The sequence below is a fragment of the Henckelia pumila genome, chromosome 3 (assembly GCF_033568475.1).
Source record: "Henckelia pumila isolate YLH828 chromosome 3, ASM3356847v2, whole genome shotgun sequence".
Lineage (NCBI taxonomy): Eukaryota > Viridiplantae > Streptophyta > Magnoliopsida > Lamiales > Gesneriaceae > Henckelia > Henckelia pumila.
This window is the reverse complement of record NC_133122.1, coordinates 148,734,553-148,751,154: the sequence shown is the minus strand read 5'-3', so window position 1 is coordinate 148,751,154 and position 16,602 is coordinate 148,734,553. Positions and strand designations below refer to the sequence as shown.

General features: G+C 32.9%; 2 protein-coding genes across 2 annotated transcripts; one reads left to right on the top strand and one right to left on the bottom strand.

Annotated features, from left to right (window-relative positions):
• Positions 1-254: 254 nt before the first annotated feature.
• LOC140889712 (zinc finger BED domain-containing protein DAYSLEEPER-like) lies at positions 255-1,135 on the bottom strand. The gene is made up of 2 exons (XM_073297436.1): positions 517-1,135; positions 255-298 (listed from the first exon to the last, which is right to left on the bottom strand). The coding sequence occupies exons 1-2, from the start codon at positions 1,133-1,135 to the stop codon at positions 255-257; spliced, it is 663 nt and encodes a 220-aa protein (XP_073153537.1).
• Positions 1,136-8,706: 7,571 nt separating this feature from the next.
• LOC140892324 (zeatin O-glucosyltransferase-like) lies at positions 8,707-10,481 on the top strand. The gene has a single exon (XM_073301173.1). It carries the CDS (start codon positions 8,774-8,776, stop codon positions 10,238-10,240), a length of 1,467 nt encoding a protein of 488 aa, XP_073157274.1. The 5' UTR covers positions 8,707-8,773; the 3' UTR covers positions 10,241-10,481.
• The last annotated feature ends 6,121 nt before the right edge of the window (positions 10,482-16,602 follow it).

Here is a 16,602-nt window from a genome sequence, read left to right as displayed (position 1 = left end):
CCTTACACATGGTCTAAATTTCATCAATTTCACACAACAAAAAATAATAATAATCAAGTACTTATGAGCATAGATAAATCAATAATTGAAAATTTCTTCAAGTCTTAAACCAAAAAAATAATAAAAACCATAATAAATCCTAATATCAAATCTAAAAAACAAAAGATAATTCAATTCTAAAATTAAAAAAATTTATAACATCCAAAATCACAATAAATCATAGTCTTGAATAACGAGATGGGTTTGTTGTAGCATCAAACATCAATGATTGTCGAATCGATTCCGAACTTTGTTAACTCTGCAAAATATAAAAAATAATGGTTGAGATAAGTAGATTTTAATAAATATAAATTATTTTAAACAAAAAATTAAAAATAAAGATATATAAAATTTTGATATCTTTATCAAGCATCTCAATCTCATGCAAATCTTCCTCCACACTTATTGGTTTTGAATCCGTTCGAAGCCAATCTTGAGTAGAAATTAATGCTTGAACTATTTTTGAAGACAAAGAACTTCTAAAAGCATCCAAAACACGTCCACCGGTGCTAAATGTTGATTCAGAAGCAACTGTGGATACTGGAACTGCCAATACATCACGAGCCACTTTAGACAAAATTGGAAATCTGAGAGAATTTACTTTCCACCATAGTAATATATCAAACTTCTCATCATCATCCTCAATATCTTCACTTAAATATTTCTCCAATTCTGACTTTACATGCTCTGTCCTTCCTCTTAACTTGTACTTCTTAAATTGATCCTTCAGATACATTCTTGATGACACGTTAGTTTCTGACTGAGAATTTTCAAAACCAAGTGAAAATGACGGGTGACTATAGTGTGTTGAACTTTCTGCCCTCTCATACCTAAATTTGTTGTCAAGAAACAATTCTGAAAAGCCATTCTTTACCTTTTGTTTCATCATCTCACTTTTTGCAACATCATCATAAATTGTATCAAATGAAAAATCAATGAACTTCAATTTATGTCGAGGATCAAGGATAACCACATAATATAAAGTCATATTCATTTTATCAATCGATCCCCAATATTTATCAAACTTTTCTTTCATTTTTCTTGACATCTCACTCAACTTAGAGTCTTCACCATTAAACCATTGTCTAAGAAGCATGTTAACATCACTTATTTCATGGAATATTGTGTTAGAAGTGACATATGAAGAACCGGAAACTGTCAATGTGAGCTTGTAAAAATGATTCAAAAAGTTCAATAACAAACCAGCCCTCTCCCAATCGCTTTATGTCGGTGTACCATCATATGGTGGTTTTGACAGATCATTAGTGTATGCAAGATCTCCATCCTCATAAACATCAAAAGCTCTCCTAAGACACTAATGATGTCGGAATTTTACCTTGGGTTCGGTCTGGTAGAATGGATCCTCCAAATCTTCTATGAAATAGTTCGGGTCGGGTATCAATGAAATCTGCACAAGCAACAGCTAGGTCAAGGGGCGCCGAAGGTGTTTTCGGCATGACCCCTCCGATGCCTAAGTCAGTGTCTTGAAGGCAGAGGGTATGATTAATGCGAAAACTGAGAGATTTGAGTGCGTGAATATAAAAGTAAAAGAAAATGATGATGAATAGTCAATAATCAATAATGAATAATCACAACCATAACAATACCTGTATATATAGGGGAAAATAGTAAGTTACTTAGTCGAATTATAACATGTCCTGGACTATGACTCTTCATCCATTGGATCATCTTTAAGTTTATCTCTATCTTGTGAATATTTGAAAAGATCCAAGCTTATCTCATATATATTAGAGTCCTATTTGAACTAGAAAAGGATACATGCGGCCCATTAGAAACAGCACAGGTCAGCCTATAATGACCAGCCCTGGTCAAAGTCCAACATAGTCCAAACTGGGCTGGACCTTGACATGTTGAGCCATATCGGGTAGACCAATTATAAACGGGCTCGGGTTGAAATATTTTCTCGGGGTAACAATAGTACCTCCCTAACTGGTCTAAAAGAAGAATTAATTTAGACCAATAATGTAGACCTGACCCCGAACTACATGTGCTTCCTTTGGACGAACGGTCTAGATGAAGATCTTATTAGAACCGAGCTCGAACAAAGAGAAATAGACGACAATCTAATGAAACTGAGTGCCAGACCTGTCTGGGCTTTTAATACCACTGACGTGGGCCACTGAAGTGGACTTTGAGTGCCAGACCTGCCTGGGCTTTGAATACCACTGACGTGGGCCACTGAGGTGAACTTTGAGTGCCCGACCTGTCTGGGCTTTGAATTCCACTGATGTGGGCCACTGAGGTGGACTTTGTGTGCCAGACCTTCCTTGGCTTTTGAGTTCCACTTATGTGGTCCTTGAGTGCCAGACCTGGCTGAGCTTTTGAGTTCCACTGATGTGGTCCTTGAGTGCCAGACCTGCCTGGGCTTTGGAGTTCCACTGATGTGGTCCTTGAGTGCCAGACCTGTCTGGGCTTTTGAGTTTCACTGATGTGGTCCTTGAGTGCCAGACCTGCTTGGGCTTTCGAGTTCCACTGATGTGGTCCTTGAGTGCCAGACTTGTCTGGGCTTTCGAGTTCCACTGATGTGGTCCTTGAGTGCCAGACCTGCCTGGGCTTTTGAGTTCCACTGATGTGGTCCTTGAGTGCCAGACCTGCCTGGGCTTTTGAGTTCCACTGATGTGGTCCTTGAGTGCCAGACCTGCCTGGGCTTTTGAGTTCCACTAATGTGGTCCTTGAGTGTCAGACCTGCCTGAGCTTTTGAGTTCCACTGATGTGGTCCTTGAGTGTCAGACCTGTCTGGGCTTTTGTATACCACTGATGTGGGTTTTTGATGCCACTGATGTGGGCTTTTGATGCCGGACCTGCCCGGACTTTTAAAAGTGTTAAACCATAAATTGGGTCTTATTGCTAGATTGCATGCCCGATGTGATAGACTTGGGCCTTACATCGAGATTGCATGCCCGATATCTGTGAAATAACCCAAACAAAAATACAAGGCAATAGAAGTCCAACAAATTTGATCACAAGAAAACAACACATGTAATTTTGATAGTAGGAGATGCCTCGGAATATTATTAATAATGATAATAAATAATAATTTAATTCCAACATAAATATAATTGAAATACTTATCTCATTCATGCGTTGTCGATGACATGACTTTGGATGTATAACAAGATAACATCTTATATTCTTTGATCAAAGAACCGACTTGATGTAGGGATGAAAAATTGATCTCCATCGTTCAGATCCTATAAAACATATTAGTAAATATGTTTGCAAAATTTGAACTCGATCCGACGATTCAATTAATTTCAATGAATTTTGAAAGATTCTGATATGAAAGCCATGCGAGGAACACATAGAAGCTGTGCGAGTGAGTAGCGTCTGTTCGGCGGTCTAGATCTAATTTTACAACCACCAATCACGATATCCACCGTTCAGATTCTAGAAACATATTAATAAATATGTCTGCAAAATTTGAGCCCAATCCAACGGTTCAATTAATTTCTATGATTTTTGAAAGATTCTGATATGAAAGCCATGCGAAGAACACATAGAAGCTGTGCGAGCGAGCAGCGTCTGTTCGGCGGTCTAGGTATGATTTTAAAAGCCACCAATCATGATCTTCACCGTTCAGATCCTAGAAAACATATTAATAAATATGTTTGAAAAATTTGAGCCCGATCCGACGGTGCAATTAATTTCTATGATTTTGGAAAGATTTTTATATGAAAGCCAAGCGAAGAACACATAGAAGCTGTGCGAGCGAGTAGCGTCTGTTTGGCGGTCTAGATCTAATTTTACAAGCACCAATCACGATTTCCACTTTTCAGATCCTAGAAAACATATTAATAAATACGTCTGCAAAATTTTAGCCCGATCCGACAGTTCAATTAATTTCTATGATTTTTGAAAGATTCTGATATGAAAGCCATGCGAAGAACACATAGAAGCTGTGTGAGCAAGCAGCTTCTGTTCGGCGGTCTAGATATGATTCTACAAGCTATCTCTACCGTTCAGATTCTAGAAAACATATTAATAAATATGTCTGCAATATTTGAGCCTGATCCGATGGTTCAATTAATTTCTATGATTTTTGCAAGTTGCTGATGCGCAAGCCATGCAAGAATCCAAAATTTATTTCTTCTTCTCTTGTACTCATCATCTTAACCCTTTGTTTTCAAATTTCCACAGACGGCGCCAATTGATGATGTCGGAATTTTACCTTGGGTTCGGTCTGGTAGAATGGATCCTCCAAATCTTCTATGAAACAGGTCGGGTCGGGTATCAATGAAATCTGCACAAGCAACAGCTAGGTCAAGGGGCGCCGAAGGTGTTTTCGGCGTGACCTTTCTGATGCCTAAGTCAGTGTCTTGAAGGCAGAGGGTATGATTAATGCGAAAACTGAGAGATATGAGTGCGTGAATATAAAAGTGAAAAATAATGATGATGAATAGTCAATAATCAATAATGAATAATCACAACCATAACAATACCTGTATTTATAGGGAAAAAATAGTAAGTTACCTAGTCGAATTATAACATGTCCTGGACTAGGACTCTTCATCCATTGGATCATCTTTAAGTTTATCTCTATCTTGTGAATGTTTGAAAAGATTCAAGCTTATCTCATATATATCAGAGTCCTATTTGAACTAGAAAATGATACATGCGGCCCATTAGAAACAACACAGGTCAGCCCATAATGACCAGCCCTGGTCAAAGTCCAACATAGTCCAAACTGGGCTAGACCTTGACATATTGGGTCATATCGGGTAGACCAATTATAAACGGGCTCGGGTTGAAATATTTTTTCGGGGTAACAGACACGTAGCAGATTCTAACATCAAATAGGTAGAATTCCATCGAGTAGGTACATCAAGTGCCAACAATTTATTTGTCTCTAGTTTTTCACTCTCAACACATTCAATAAATCTTTTGTACCTGGCTGGAGAGTTTCGTATGTACCTTATTGCTCCTCTAATTCGAGAGATAGCAGAATGCTCATTCTTACCCTTTAAATCATTTAAATCATCTTGTACAATAAGATTAACAATATGAGCAATATACCTCATGTGTACATATTTTTCTCCCAAAATATTTGTGCCCCATCTATCAAACTTTTTTTTTAAAATCGCAATAGCACCATCATTTGATGAAGCATTATCAACTGTGACAGTAAAAATTTTATTAATCTCCCAATCATGCAAACATTTTTTTATCCCTTTTGACACTCATCACTCTCATGTCCAGAGACTGGACAAAAATTCAAAATTCTTTTTTGCAAAATCCAACTGTCATCAATGAAATGCACAGTTAGACACATGTAATTCACTCTTTGGATTGATGTCCATGTATCTGTAGTTATGCAAACTCTTTGAGAGTGATTGTTTATAAAAGACTTGAAGTACATGTCATAAATATCTTTTGCTATTGTTTTTCGTGAAGGGAGTGAAAACATCGGACATGCAATAGACATAAAGTATCTAAAGCCAGCATTTTCCGCAGTTTTGAATGCTAGCTCATCAACATGAATTAACCAATGGCACAATGCTTCTCTAATTTTCTTTTGGTCAAAATTCCAAGGAACCATGTGAGCCTCTTTATCACCTATTCTTGCTGGTTGAGGTGAAATTCTAGTTTAATCCATTGTAATTTCAGTGGGCTTCTTTTTGCAAGACTGAAAGTGGTTCTGGATAGGTTTTGTTCCATGTATTTTAGGATCAGCCTTGATAACTTTAGAACAATACTTGCATTTAGCCTTTTGAACCTTGTCAACATCACAAAAGAATTTTTCAAAATGATCCCAAAATTGTGACTTGACCACATGCTCTTTCCTTTTTCTTTTTCTAGAGTTAGGATCAACTTCCCCATCTTCAAAATCATTCTCAAGTTCTCTCGTAACATCAAGATTTTTATTTGTGTTATCACGAATAACATCACTAACCTTTTCATTTGGTTGAACTCCAACAAGATTTTCATTAGGGCCATCACATTTATCTTGCAAATTCAACATCTGTAATTTACATAAATTTATAATCATCAATTAACATAAATGCAGTAGTGTAATCATTGTTGAAAATTTATGTAAAATAATTTTCAGTTATAATATATAAAACATTTAAAACCATGCGATCAAAATTAATTAATTAAGATATTAAAATATTTGAAAAATAAAAATTGAATTTTTTTAGCTTGAACAGACTAAACTTTGAGTGCTACTACTTGTTATTAAAATGGTTTACTATTATTGAAAAGCATTAAAATAGCTGAATAAATTTAAAAAAAGAAAGGAAAAAGCTAATGATTGAGAGATGGAGACTACATATCATCTACTGAAAAAAAAACACATAATCAATCATATACATACCAAGTTTGATACCAAACAACAAGAACTCCAAAACTTGTCGATAAATTGCTAAAAAAATTGTTAATAAAGAATGAAAAAAATACATACCTTGGCTTGAAGAAAACTTGTTGATAAAAATGAAAAACACCGAAACCACTCAAATTGATTATCACTTTTTAATCTCATGAAATAAAAATAAAATAAAAAAGTTCTTGCAAATTATTCTCAAAAGAAATAAAAGATTGCGGCTACATGAATGTGAGAATTCAATTTGCCGAGAAAATATTTTCCTATAATATTTAAATAACCAAGTGAATATTTTCCTATAATATATCCAAGTTAATATAAATAAGTGAATATATTATATTATATTATATTCTCAAAAGTTATCAATATTATACAACATTGTATTTAGTAGTTACGGTGCTAACTAAGGTAATTTATATAATAATATTGTTAAATTGTTTATATTAATAATTTACGTGCAATACATATTATATTAGGTCAGGTACCCGATCGGGTTTCAGGTAGGATTTTTTCTACCCGAACCCGACATTTAAAACCAAATACCCGACCCGATCCGGTAAATACCCGATTGGGTCGGGTCGGGTTTCGGATACCCGTACCCGAATTCCCACCCCTACCCAAGCCCATATAGAGATATCCTTGGCTTGCACAGTAACAATGTTTCTTTAGGCAGTTATACGCGTTCTTTCTTGACAGCCCTTTTGGTTAATTGTGATAGGCGATATCTAATTAAGTACCTAATAGTATGTAAACATCAATGACACACAGCCTATTAAACAGATTAAAACCTCATAACTAAAAATTTAGTTGATCATTTTAATTTAAACTTAATCCTACGGAAAAACCGATGATACATCATTATTCACATGTCACTCTTACAATAATGTCTTATTTATTTTGGTAAGAATCAATAATATATCTGCTAGAATCTCTAACGTCCTTCCCAATCCTACCTGCGCTGAGTTGATTGTTTTGTCTAAAATTACAAAGAGTAATGTTATATGTATATATATAAGATTACACGTTGCACTTGAAATTACATAAATATTTTTAATTTATTTTGAAAAAAAAATTCAAATAAAATAAAATTATAATTTTATAATTTTATGTGCAATGCACATGACTACATGACTACATGTATAGCATTTCCCAATTACAAATAATGGTCCTGTCATATCACTATCTTACTTTTACGTCGATCGAGTGACGGAAATTAGTTTTGAAAGCAATCTTGTTTTCCCCTCTTTACAACTTCATTGTCCCACTTACTAAATTAGGAGTTAATTACAAGAAATATTCAATAATAAAATTTTATATATATTCATATTATGAAACGATATTGTATTCAAATTATGAAAAACAAAATAAATATTTAATTTACACAAACATTAAAATTATATCATATATAACACTTCGTATTCTTTTATACAAGAGATGTGAGAGACTTTTGTTAGATCAATTATATTATATGGGCTTATATGTGAATAATTATGCATTGTGGGCTGTCAATTAAGTTAAGTTCAAAAATAAAGTGATCAATTAAAGTTTTAAGTTATTGGACTTTAATGTATCTAATACGACGTGGGTTTTTGATGTGTAGAGACTAAAAATATAATTTCTGTTTTTGTGATGGGCTGAAACAGAAATAATAGAGATAATTAACAGAATTATCTATATAACGTGGTTATGGTCCCCAGATTACGCGTATCACGTTCCACTATCTCTAATCCCCATTATTAGAATAGAACCAGAGAGAAAATAAATGGCTCTCAGGAAGAACGCGTAGATCTGGAAGATCAACCAGTCGTTCTCTACAAGATTTCTACAGATTTAAGACTATGGCTTCAGATATGCTTTCGCTTTAAGTTTTTCAGATTAATCTTAATGATTTGCATGACGATTCTGGCTACAATTTTATAGATTTTATATTTCCAACAGCTTTGTCCTAACAAAACCCATACATATGGTATATTTGAACTCAAGATCTCTTAAATTTTGGAGTCACAACCTTACTATCAAGTTAAGAGATCGTTGGCAAATCACTTCGTATTCTTAACACAAGCGAAGTAAAACAAGAGAGTTATAACCATACAAGAAGAATTTGTAAACGTCAAAATCAAAGTTTCATAAATATTTTCACACTAGTAATTAATTAAAAGCAAATGAGGACAAACAATTCTTTGAATACCTTATGTATCTATGACATTATATTATATAGTATGTTTTTTTTTATTAATATATAGTATGTATAGAAAATGTTACTTTCTTGATGTATTTAAATTATATTTGCACATCAATAATCAGACTACTTGTATAAATTAAGAACCCAATGCGCAATAACTTGGAACACATTCGAAGAATCAAAGTTCCAATTATATATTGTAGCATTGTGCCATGGCCACGGATGTCGGCCACTCCTCACCGGAGCACCGCCACCTCGAAAACGGCTTAGACCGCCACCAAGTGGTGGTTCTGATGGTTCCTTTACCGGCACAAGGTCACCTAAACCAGCTCCTCCAGCTCAGCCGCCTCATCGCCGCCTACAATATACCTGTTTACTACGTCAGCACCGCCACCCACAACCGCCAGGCGAAGCTCCGGGTCCACGGCTGGGACCCTCTCTCCGCCTCCAACGTCCATTTCCGCGAGCTCCCAACTCCTGAATTTGCATCCCCGCCTCTGAACCCGAACGCCGCCAACAAATTCCCCGCACATCTACAGCCATTGTTCAACTCAATCTCCCAGCTCCGGCAGCCATTCGCCGCCCTCCTACGGTCTCTTTCGCGCATTGCAGCGCAAAGAATCGTGATCATTCATGACTCCATGATGTCTTCCGTTGTTCAAGATTTTGTTTCAATACCAAACGCTGAATCCTACGTTTTCCACAGCGTTTCAGCTTTCGCCATCTTTTGCTATTTCTGGGAAGAAACGGAGAAAACCTTTACACAGCTTGATGATAATAAATTACGGGAACTGCAAATCCCTTCTCTTGAAGATTGCTTCACCGAAGAATTCATGGAGTTGATTGCAAGAGAACATAAATGCGTTGGTTTAAGTTCGGGAAGTCTCTTCAATTCCAGCAGAGAATTCGAAGGCAAATTCATGGGTTTCATCGAAAAGATGTCTGAATCATCATCACAAAACAAGAAACACTGGGCTATAGGGCCATTCAACCCCGTGAATTTAACAAGAAAAAATGAAGACGGATCACGCCATGAATCCCTGAAATGGCTCGACAAACAACCGCCAAAATCAGTGGTGTTTGTTTCCTTTGGAACGACGACTTCATTACCAGACGAACAAATAAAGAATTTGGCAACAGGGCTGGAACAAAGCGAGGTGAAATTCATCTGGGTTTTCAGAGACGCGGATCGAGGAGACATTAATTCCGTAGCCGGATCAGATCAAGATAGAATTAGGAGATCATGTGAATTACCAGACGAAGGGTTAATCGAAGAAAGGGGGATGATCTTGAGAGATTGGGCACCTCAATTGGAAATCTTGAACCATTCCGCAACGGGTGGATTTATGAGTCACTGTGGATGGAATTCATGCATGGAGAGTATTTCAATGGGGGTGCCGATTGCTGCATGGCCGATGCACTCGGACCAGCCAAGAAACGCTGTTTTGATCACACAAGTGCTCAAAATCGGCATCACTGTCAAAGATTGGGCTCGGCGGCACGAGGTCGTGGAGGCAGGGACAATTTCCATGGCTTTGAGAAGGCTGATGTTGTCGGAGGAAGGAGAGGAGATGAGGCGGAGGGCGGCGGAGTTGGGCGGAGCTGTCAGAAGGTCGGTGGAGGAAGGTGGCGTCACACGACTCGAGTTTGATTCTTTCATTTCTCACGTTAGGAGATAGATCAATAGTGATTTACAATTAATACATGGGTAATGCTACGTGTACACAAAATCTTATAAGTTGGGTTATACATAAGACTTAAAATTACATGATTATCCTTGCATTTTATTTTAAAAAAAATCTTTCAAAAATTCATGTAGAATAATCATGTAATTTTAAATCTCATGTGTAACCTAACGTGTAATACTCTGTGTACACGTAGCATCATTATGTACTCGATATTACACAATTATGACTTGGACAATATTACACGTGTCTTATTTAAACAATTTTCTTCGAAATTCAATAACAGATGTCTATGTTTGAGATTAATCCACATGAAACATAACGAGCAATAACTACTGTTTGCTAATTTCTACGACCGAGTTGCCAACTACACACTCATTATTCATTAATTGTCATCAAAGCAAAAACATGTATGATATCGTTTGGTATTATGGATGGGATGTACGATAGATGAATAAAAACATGTTGAGATGTGGATAAGCAAGACATAGATATGAATAATATGTTGTTTTGTATGTTTTTATTTTGTAGGATTATTGTGTTTGTTCTCTTAATTACCATTGTCAATTTCACACAATTTCATTTATATGACACTCATCCTCCACTAATACCATGGGTTAAGAGGTATTTGTCATCAAGCCTACATCTAACGTTATATCGGGCCATGAGATATCATTGGGTTAACAAAAAAATGAGAAAAACATGGGATGAGTAAAAATTTGTGTCTCATCTCACTTTCATCTTATGTACCAAACGGTGCCATATATGTCTATTCCTAATCCTATATAAAAGTTTGTTTATACACATGCATGGGTTAAGAAACATTAATAATGTATCCAAGCATTCAAGTCTTTTGAAAAATCAAGAGAGCAGAATGGTTTCGGTTTTTACGGTACTAAATTAAGTATCACTCTTTTCATCTCAAATATATATACTTATTTTTTTGTACACATAAAAAAAAATTTATTAGGAAAAAAAAGGTTTATAAACAACTTCTTATTTAACTTTATTTTAATTCTTTTCAGAAATGGCTTCACTTTTTCAAGACTTCGATAAAAATATATTGATTAAAACAAGAAAATAATGATATCAAATGGAGAAACGGCATATTCTTGAGACATATCGGTCTCATCACATGTTGAAATTAAATTAATCGGCTTTCGGCATGCATAATGCTGAGTCACTGTAAGAAAAGTAAATAAATAAAATGATTGTCAAAATATATATGCTGCTATCACCATTAATTAATTTCTGTCATTGTTATTTGTTAAATCCTACGATCCTATTGAATTTTTTAAAATTTTGAAAATTTTTTAGTATATATGTATATATTTTGGAAAAAAATATTATATAAAAATTTGAACCCCTAAAATGCAATAAAAAGTACTGTGTGGTTTAGTGGTAGACCATGTTTTTTACTTGACGATTGATGATTGAAATGCACGAGTTCGAATTTTGTCCAAATTTTTTTCCCTATTACATTTTTTTAATTAAAATATGTAAATTATTATTTTCAAAATATATATAATAATAAAAATTTGCAAACTAATAAAAATAAAAAGGAAGAGTCTATTCATTCAAACTAATATAAAAATAAAAAATAGAAATCCCTATTCTTCTAATTTTCTTCTTCTAAATTTCCTCTAAAATTATATAAAATAAGAAATTTCAAACTAATAAAAATAAAAATAAAATGGATATTCATTGTGAAAAGTGAAAATATATATGTTTTTTCCTCTAATTTATATATATATAATTAAAAATTTCAAATTAATACAAATAAAAAAAGGTTGTTCATCTTGAAAAGTGATAAGCCATATTCTTCTAATTTCCTTCTTCTTAATCAAGAGATTTGGAAAAGCCTCACCTGCTTGCACAGCTGCACCAATTTTTTAAAATTCTTACAAGATTTTTTTGTATGTTAGTTGTGGGTACGTATTCTCCTTCTTACGATAGATCGATATACCTTTTTTCTGCTAACTTTGTTTGGTTGAGTTGTTTTAGATTTTGTCGGTTAATGTTTTGGATTGAATTTTTTTTATTTATCATTATTAGTTGCGTTTTCATTTCAATGATATTTTATATTATATATATATATATATATATATATATTAATCAATCTTTTTTACGTGAAAAAATTTTAATTATTAATATTTCTACTCTCCAAATCAAGAATTGTGACTTATAATGTACATCCTCGGATGAATGATTTGGGTATTGTCACTACTGTAATTAGAAATACTTCCACAGCTGAAATTTTAATTTACATTATCAGACTTCTTAATTTAAATTTTAATATGAGTTTGAAAAGTTTTGAAATTAATTTTAGATTTGGTAGGTGAATGCTTAATGTTAAAAATTATTTTTTTATAGTGTACATGTTTTGACGAGAAACTATTATTTTTGGCAAAACTCTACTTTTATATAGCCTAGAAATCGACGCACTCAAAAATTCGCGTGCATATAGTTTATATTACGTCTAAAAATAAATAATATTTTTTTATATTTTTGAATTAAAAAATAAAATTAAAAGATAGTAGTTATAAGTAGTGAGATACAATTTTTTTCATTCGTTAATTTGACAAAAGTGATTATTCTAAAGGATTCATGAATTATATTATTATATATAGATATAGCTGAACCACATAAAGAAAAAAGAAACCACGGTGGCGGCAGATACGGCGACAAAAACGCAAACATTATTTTTCAAATTATTATTTCAATAAAAACACACACACATACATATGTATATATATACTAGCGATAATGGCACACATGATGTGTGTGCATAAAAAACTGCTACTCGTGAAAAAAATGGAGAATGAAATTTTTTTCTTGAGAAGATAAAAATCAAGTTTATTAATTTATAAAAATGAAATAGGTAGCTGCATAAAACTTATAAGCAAAGTGATGACCGATTAAAAAAGTTGAAAGTGGAGTGCTAAGGGTATTTTTAAAACAAAAAAATGCTTCACAAAAAACAGTTAGTAAAAGGGTTTCTCCCTATATTAATAGTATAGATATATATGCACCATAAACACATAAATAGATTTTTTTAAAAGATACTAGGAAAAAATGCACACGTTTTGCGTGTGTAAAATAAAAGTTTTTTATATGAATTTTTTTAAACAAACAAAAAATAAAATGAATGGAATTGTGGGTAGTTTTTTAATAAAAAAGGGTAATCATGAAATTATGAAATTTTAATGTCCTCAATGTAGTTACTCTAATAGCCTCATTTTATAAAATAGTATAGATATAAAATGTATAAAACCTAGATTTTGTATAGAATACATGTATATAAATATATAAACACCTGTGCACCTCGAAAAGCCGCAGCACGACGAAAGGAGCTCGAACGGCGGCTAGGAGTGGAGTTTAGCGGCTAGGGTTTACAAGAAATGAGAGTTGAATGGCGTATTTATATTTTATTGAGACGGTTTTTTAGAAAATCGTCTCCGATCAAATCCGTTTTCTTCCATCCGAAGTTATGACAAAATTTTTTGGATGAATTCTGTAATGTGTTATGTCGCATTTAATAGTAACGACGGTTTACAAAATGTCTCGATTTTACAGTGATTTGAAATGATGACAGTTTTCTTTTTTGTAGTGGGACAAAAAAAAGAAAGAAAGAAAGAATAGACCTAATATATATATAATATTATGTTTAAAAATGTGCAAACGTCGAACAAAATCGACTTATCCCCAATTGTCCCAATGCAATGAACAATGTTGCGGTTGCTTATAATTTGGTCATCCATTTGTATCACATGAATATATTCTGTCTATCAAGTTCTCTCTCTTTTTTCTTTTTTCTTTTTTTTTTTTTTTATCGTAGTGTGTGTATGTACGTATTAATTGGTTTGATTAGCCATTAATTTTAATCACGTACAAGTACAATAGTTAATATAACTATCAACAAGGAGTTTTGGACAAAGAAGAATATATTAATAACTAACATTTACCGACAGATCGATTATTGATACATATATATATTATGATATTAATTGATCCACTAAATAAAAAGCATTTTATAATCATATATATTATGATATTAATTGATCCACTAAATAAAAAGAATTTTATAATTAATTCAAGGTGTGTGCCTAGTGGTAAGTAAATGTGCCCCATTTTTCTGACTTTTCTTATACACTGTCTTCATGCACCTAACCTCGTGTTATTTGTGATTTTCATGCTAATTTATTAGTCGGTTTTTTAGCCAACGATGCATGAACTGCAATATTTTCATATACACAATACAATACAATATAGTGGGAAATAATACATGTATAATTTATATATTACTCGATACGATTAAATGCTATAATAGAGTTCCATAATTAAGTTTGAAACAAATAGGGAAAATTGCAAATTTAGTCCTGTATGTTTGTCACTTTGCGATTTTGGTCCTTTATGTTTTTACATTTCAGTTTTAGTCCTGTATGTTTCGATTTTTGGCAATTTCGGTCCTTTTTCTTCGAAAATGCTGACGTGGCACTGTACACGTCAGCTCCACATCAGCATTGAATTGGTGCCACGTCAGCGCCACATCGGAAAAAGGACTAAAATTGCCAAAAAAATAAAGATAGCGGACTAAAACTGCAATCTGAAAATATAAAGGACCAAAATCGCAAAGTGACAAACATACAGGACCAAAAAAGCAATTTTCCCAAACAAATATGTATCACTATGACTTCAAATTGGTTTGGATATGAAATTTACCATAATCACTAAAAAAAAAAAGTAGTCAGAATTTGAAATTCATTGTCAAATGGATTTATCAAAATAAATAAATGGAAGATTGAAGTATTTAGTTTCAAATCCATCAATCTGAAATACATGCAATCTACGCTTAAACTTGTATATAAAAGTGCCGGGAAGTAATAAGAGGACAGTCGATGCACAAAAATTTTGGATTATTATAATTAGCATAACAGTGTATAAATAATATAATATATTTAGAATTATATGTTATATATAAATACTATATTTTTTTGTTCAATGAAGTTATGATTTTTTCAATTATGAATTTTTTATAATTTCTAAATTAATTTATAAATATATTAAAATTTGTTCTTGGCATCTTATTAGATGTTGGGATTCTACAAAAACATAAAGTTGCATTCTCTATTTTCTCTCATTTTTGTAATTAGGGTTGATCAAAATTTTTCAATAACCATCCGAACCGATCGCACCGCACCACATCGCACCGTTTTTTATATTTTTTGTATAAATAACAGCAGTTTTTTAAAAAAAAATATGAAACCGCATCGCCTACATGGTGCGATTTTTTTTTCTTACGCAAAACCACCCGTACCACACCACCCCGCACTGCTAATTGGTTATATAGTTGCTTTAAATAATGTTATTAACGACATCTTAATATATAATATATTCTTTATTTCTAATTGCACTCCGTCATTTTCTCTCACAACATTCATTCTATATTTTCTCTTTTTATTTCTTAACACAACAAATATTCATCAAAGTTATTTTATAATCATGACTAAAAATGAAACATAAAGGATCCTATCTATTTTAACATTATTTTGATGCTTTATTTTTTATGTTATATATTTTATCTAATTATATTTTGTACTATTTTTGGTTATATTATCTTTAAATATGCTATTTTATATTTTATATTTTATTGTTTTAAATAATTTGAGAATTTTTTTTTCATTTTACTTATCATTAAAAAAAACCGTAAACTAACCGCAACCGCTTGAAATTGCTCAAAACCGTAAAACCAATTTTATATGTAAAATCGCAATTAAAAAATAAAGTATAACCAAACCGCAAAGAATAATTCGATTTAATTTTTTTAAAAAAAAAAAAAAAACCTCAAAACCGCATCGTGATCGTACCTATTTGTAATTGCTTCTGCACTTTACGAGTATAAATGTTGTTTGATCTTTTGAGCCCAATAAATTAAAGAATTAACAGTCGAGGACTCTTATGTTGGCCCAAATTCTAACTGCCAACTTTGGCCCCCAAACTCTTATGGGCCTGACTATATGCTAACACAGTAACACGGGCACTGAATCCACAAGCTAAGGGTATCGTCAATCCATCATCTAATATTACGATGAACGTTAAATTACACCATAGGGATTATAAATTTGAATTTATATTAAAATAATAAGTAAAAAATGAATTGATAAAAAAAAAAAATCAAAAGGTTGAATCATACGCAATAAAATACTCATTCTTGAAAAATAAATAGAGGGTGCAAATCTAGTGGCCACATTGTTTTTAAAATAACATAAAACATTGTTTCATCTTTATACATCATCAAAATGGTTGAATGAGTTTCAAAAAAAAAAAAAAAAACTCTTGTTTTTTTAGGCTATGTT

Bases quoted from the DNA above. Each gene is read 5' to 3' on its own strand.
- LOC140889712 (XM_073297436.1), bottom strand. From the start codon at position 1,135: ATGCTTCTTAGACAATGGTTTAATGGTGAAGACTCTAAGTTGAGTGAG. The intron at 299-516 runs GTTCTTTGTCTT...TATATTTTGCAG, and splicing joins TGTTTTGGATGCTTTTAGAA to AGTTAACAAAGTTCGGAATC.
- LOC140892324 (XM_073301173.1), top strand. From the start codon at position 8,774: ATGGCCACGGATGTCGGCCACTCCTCACCGGAGCACCGCCACCTCGAA.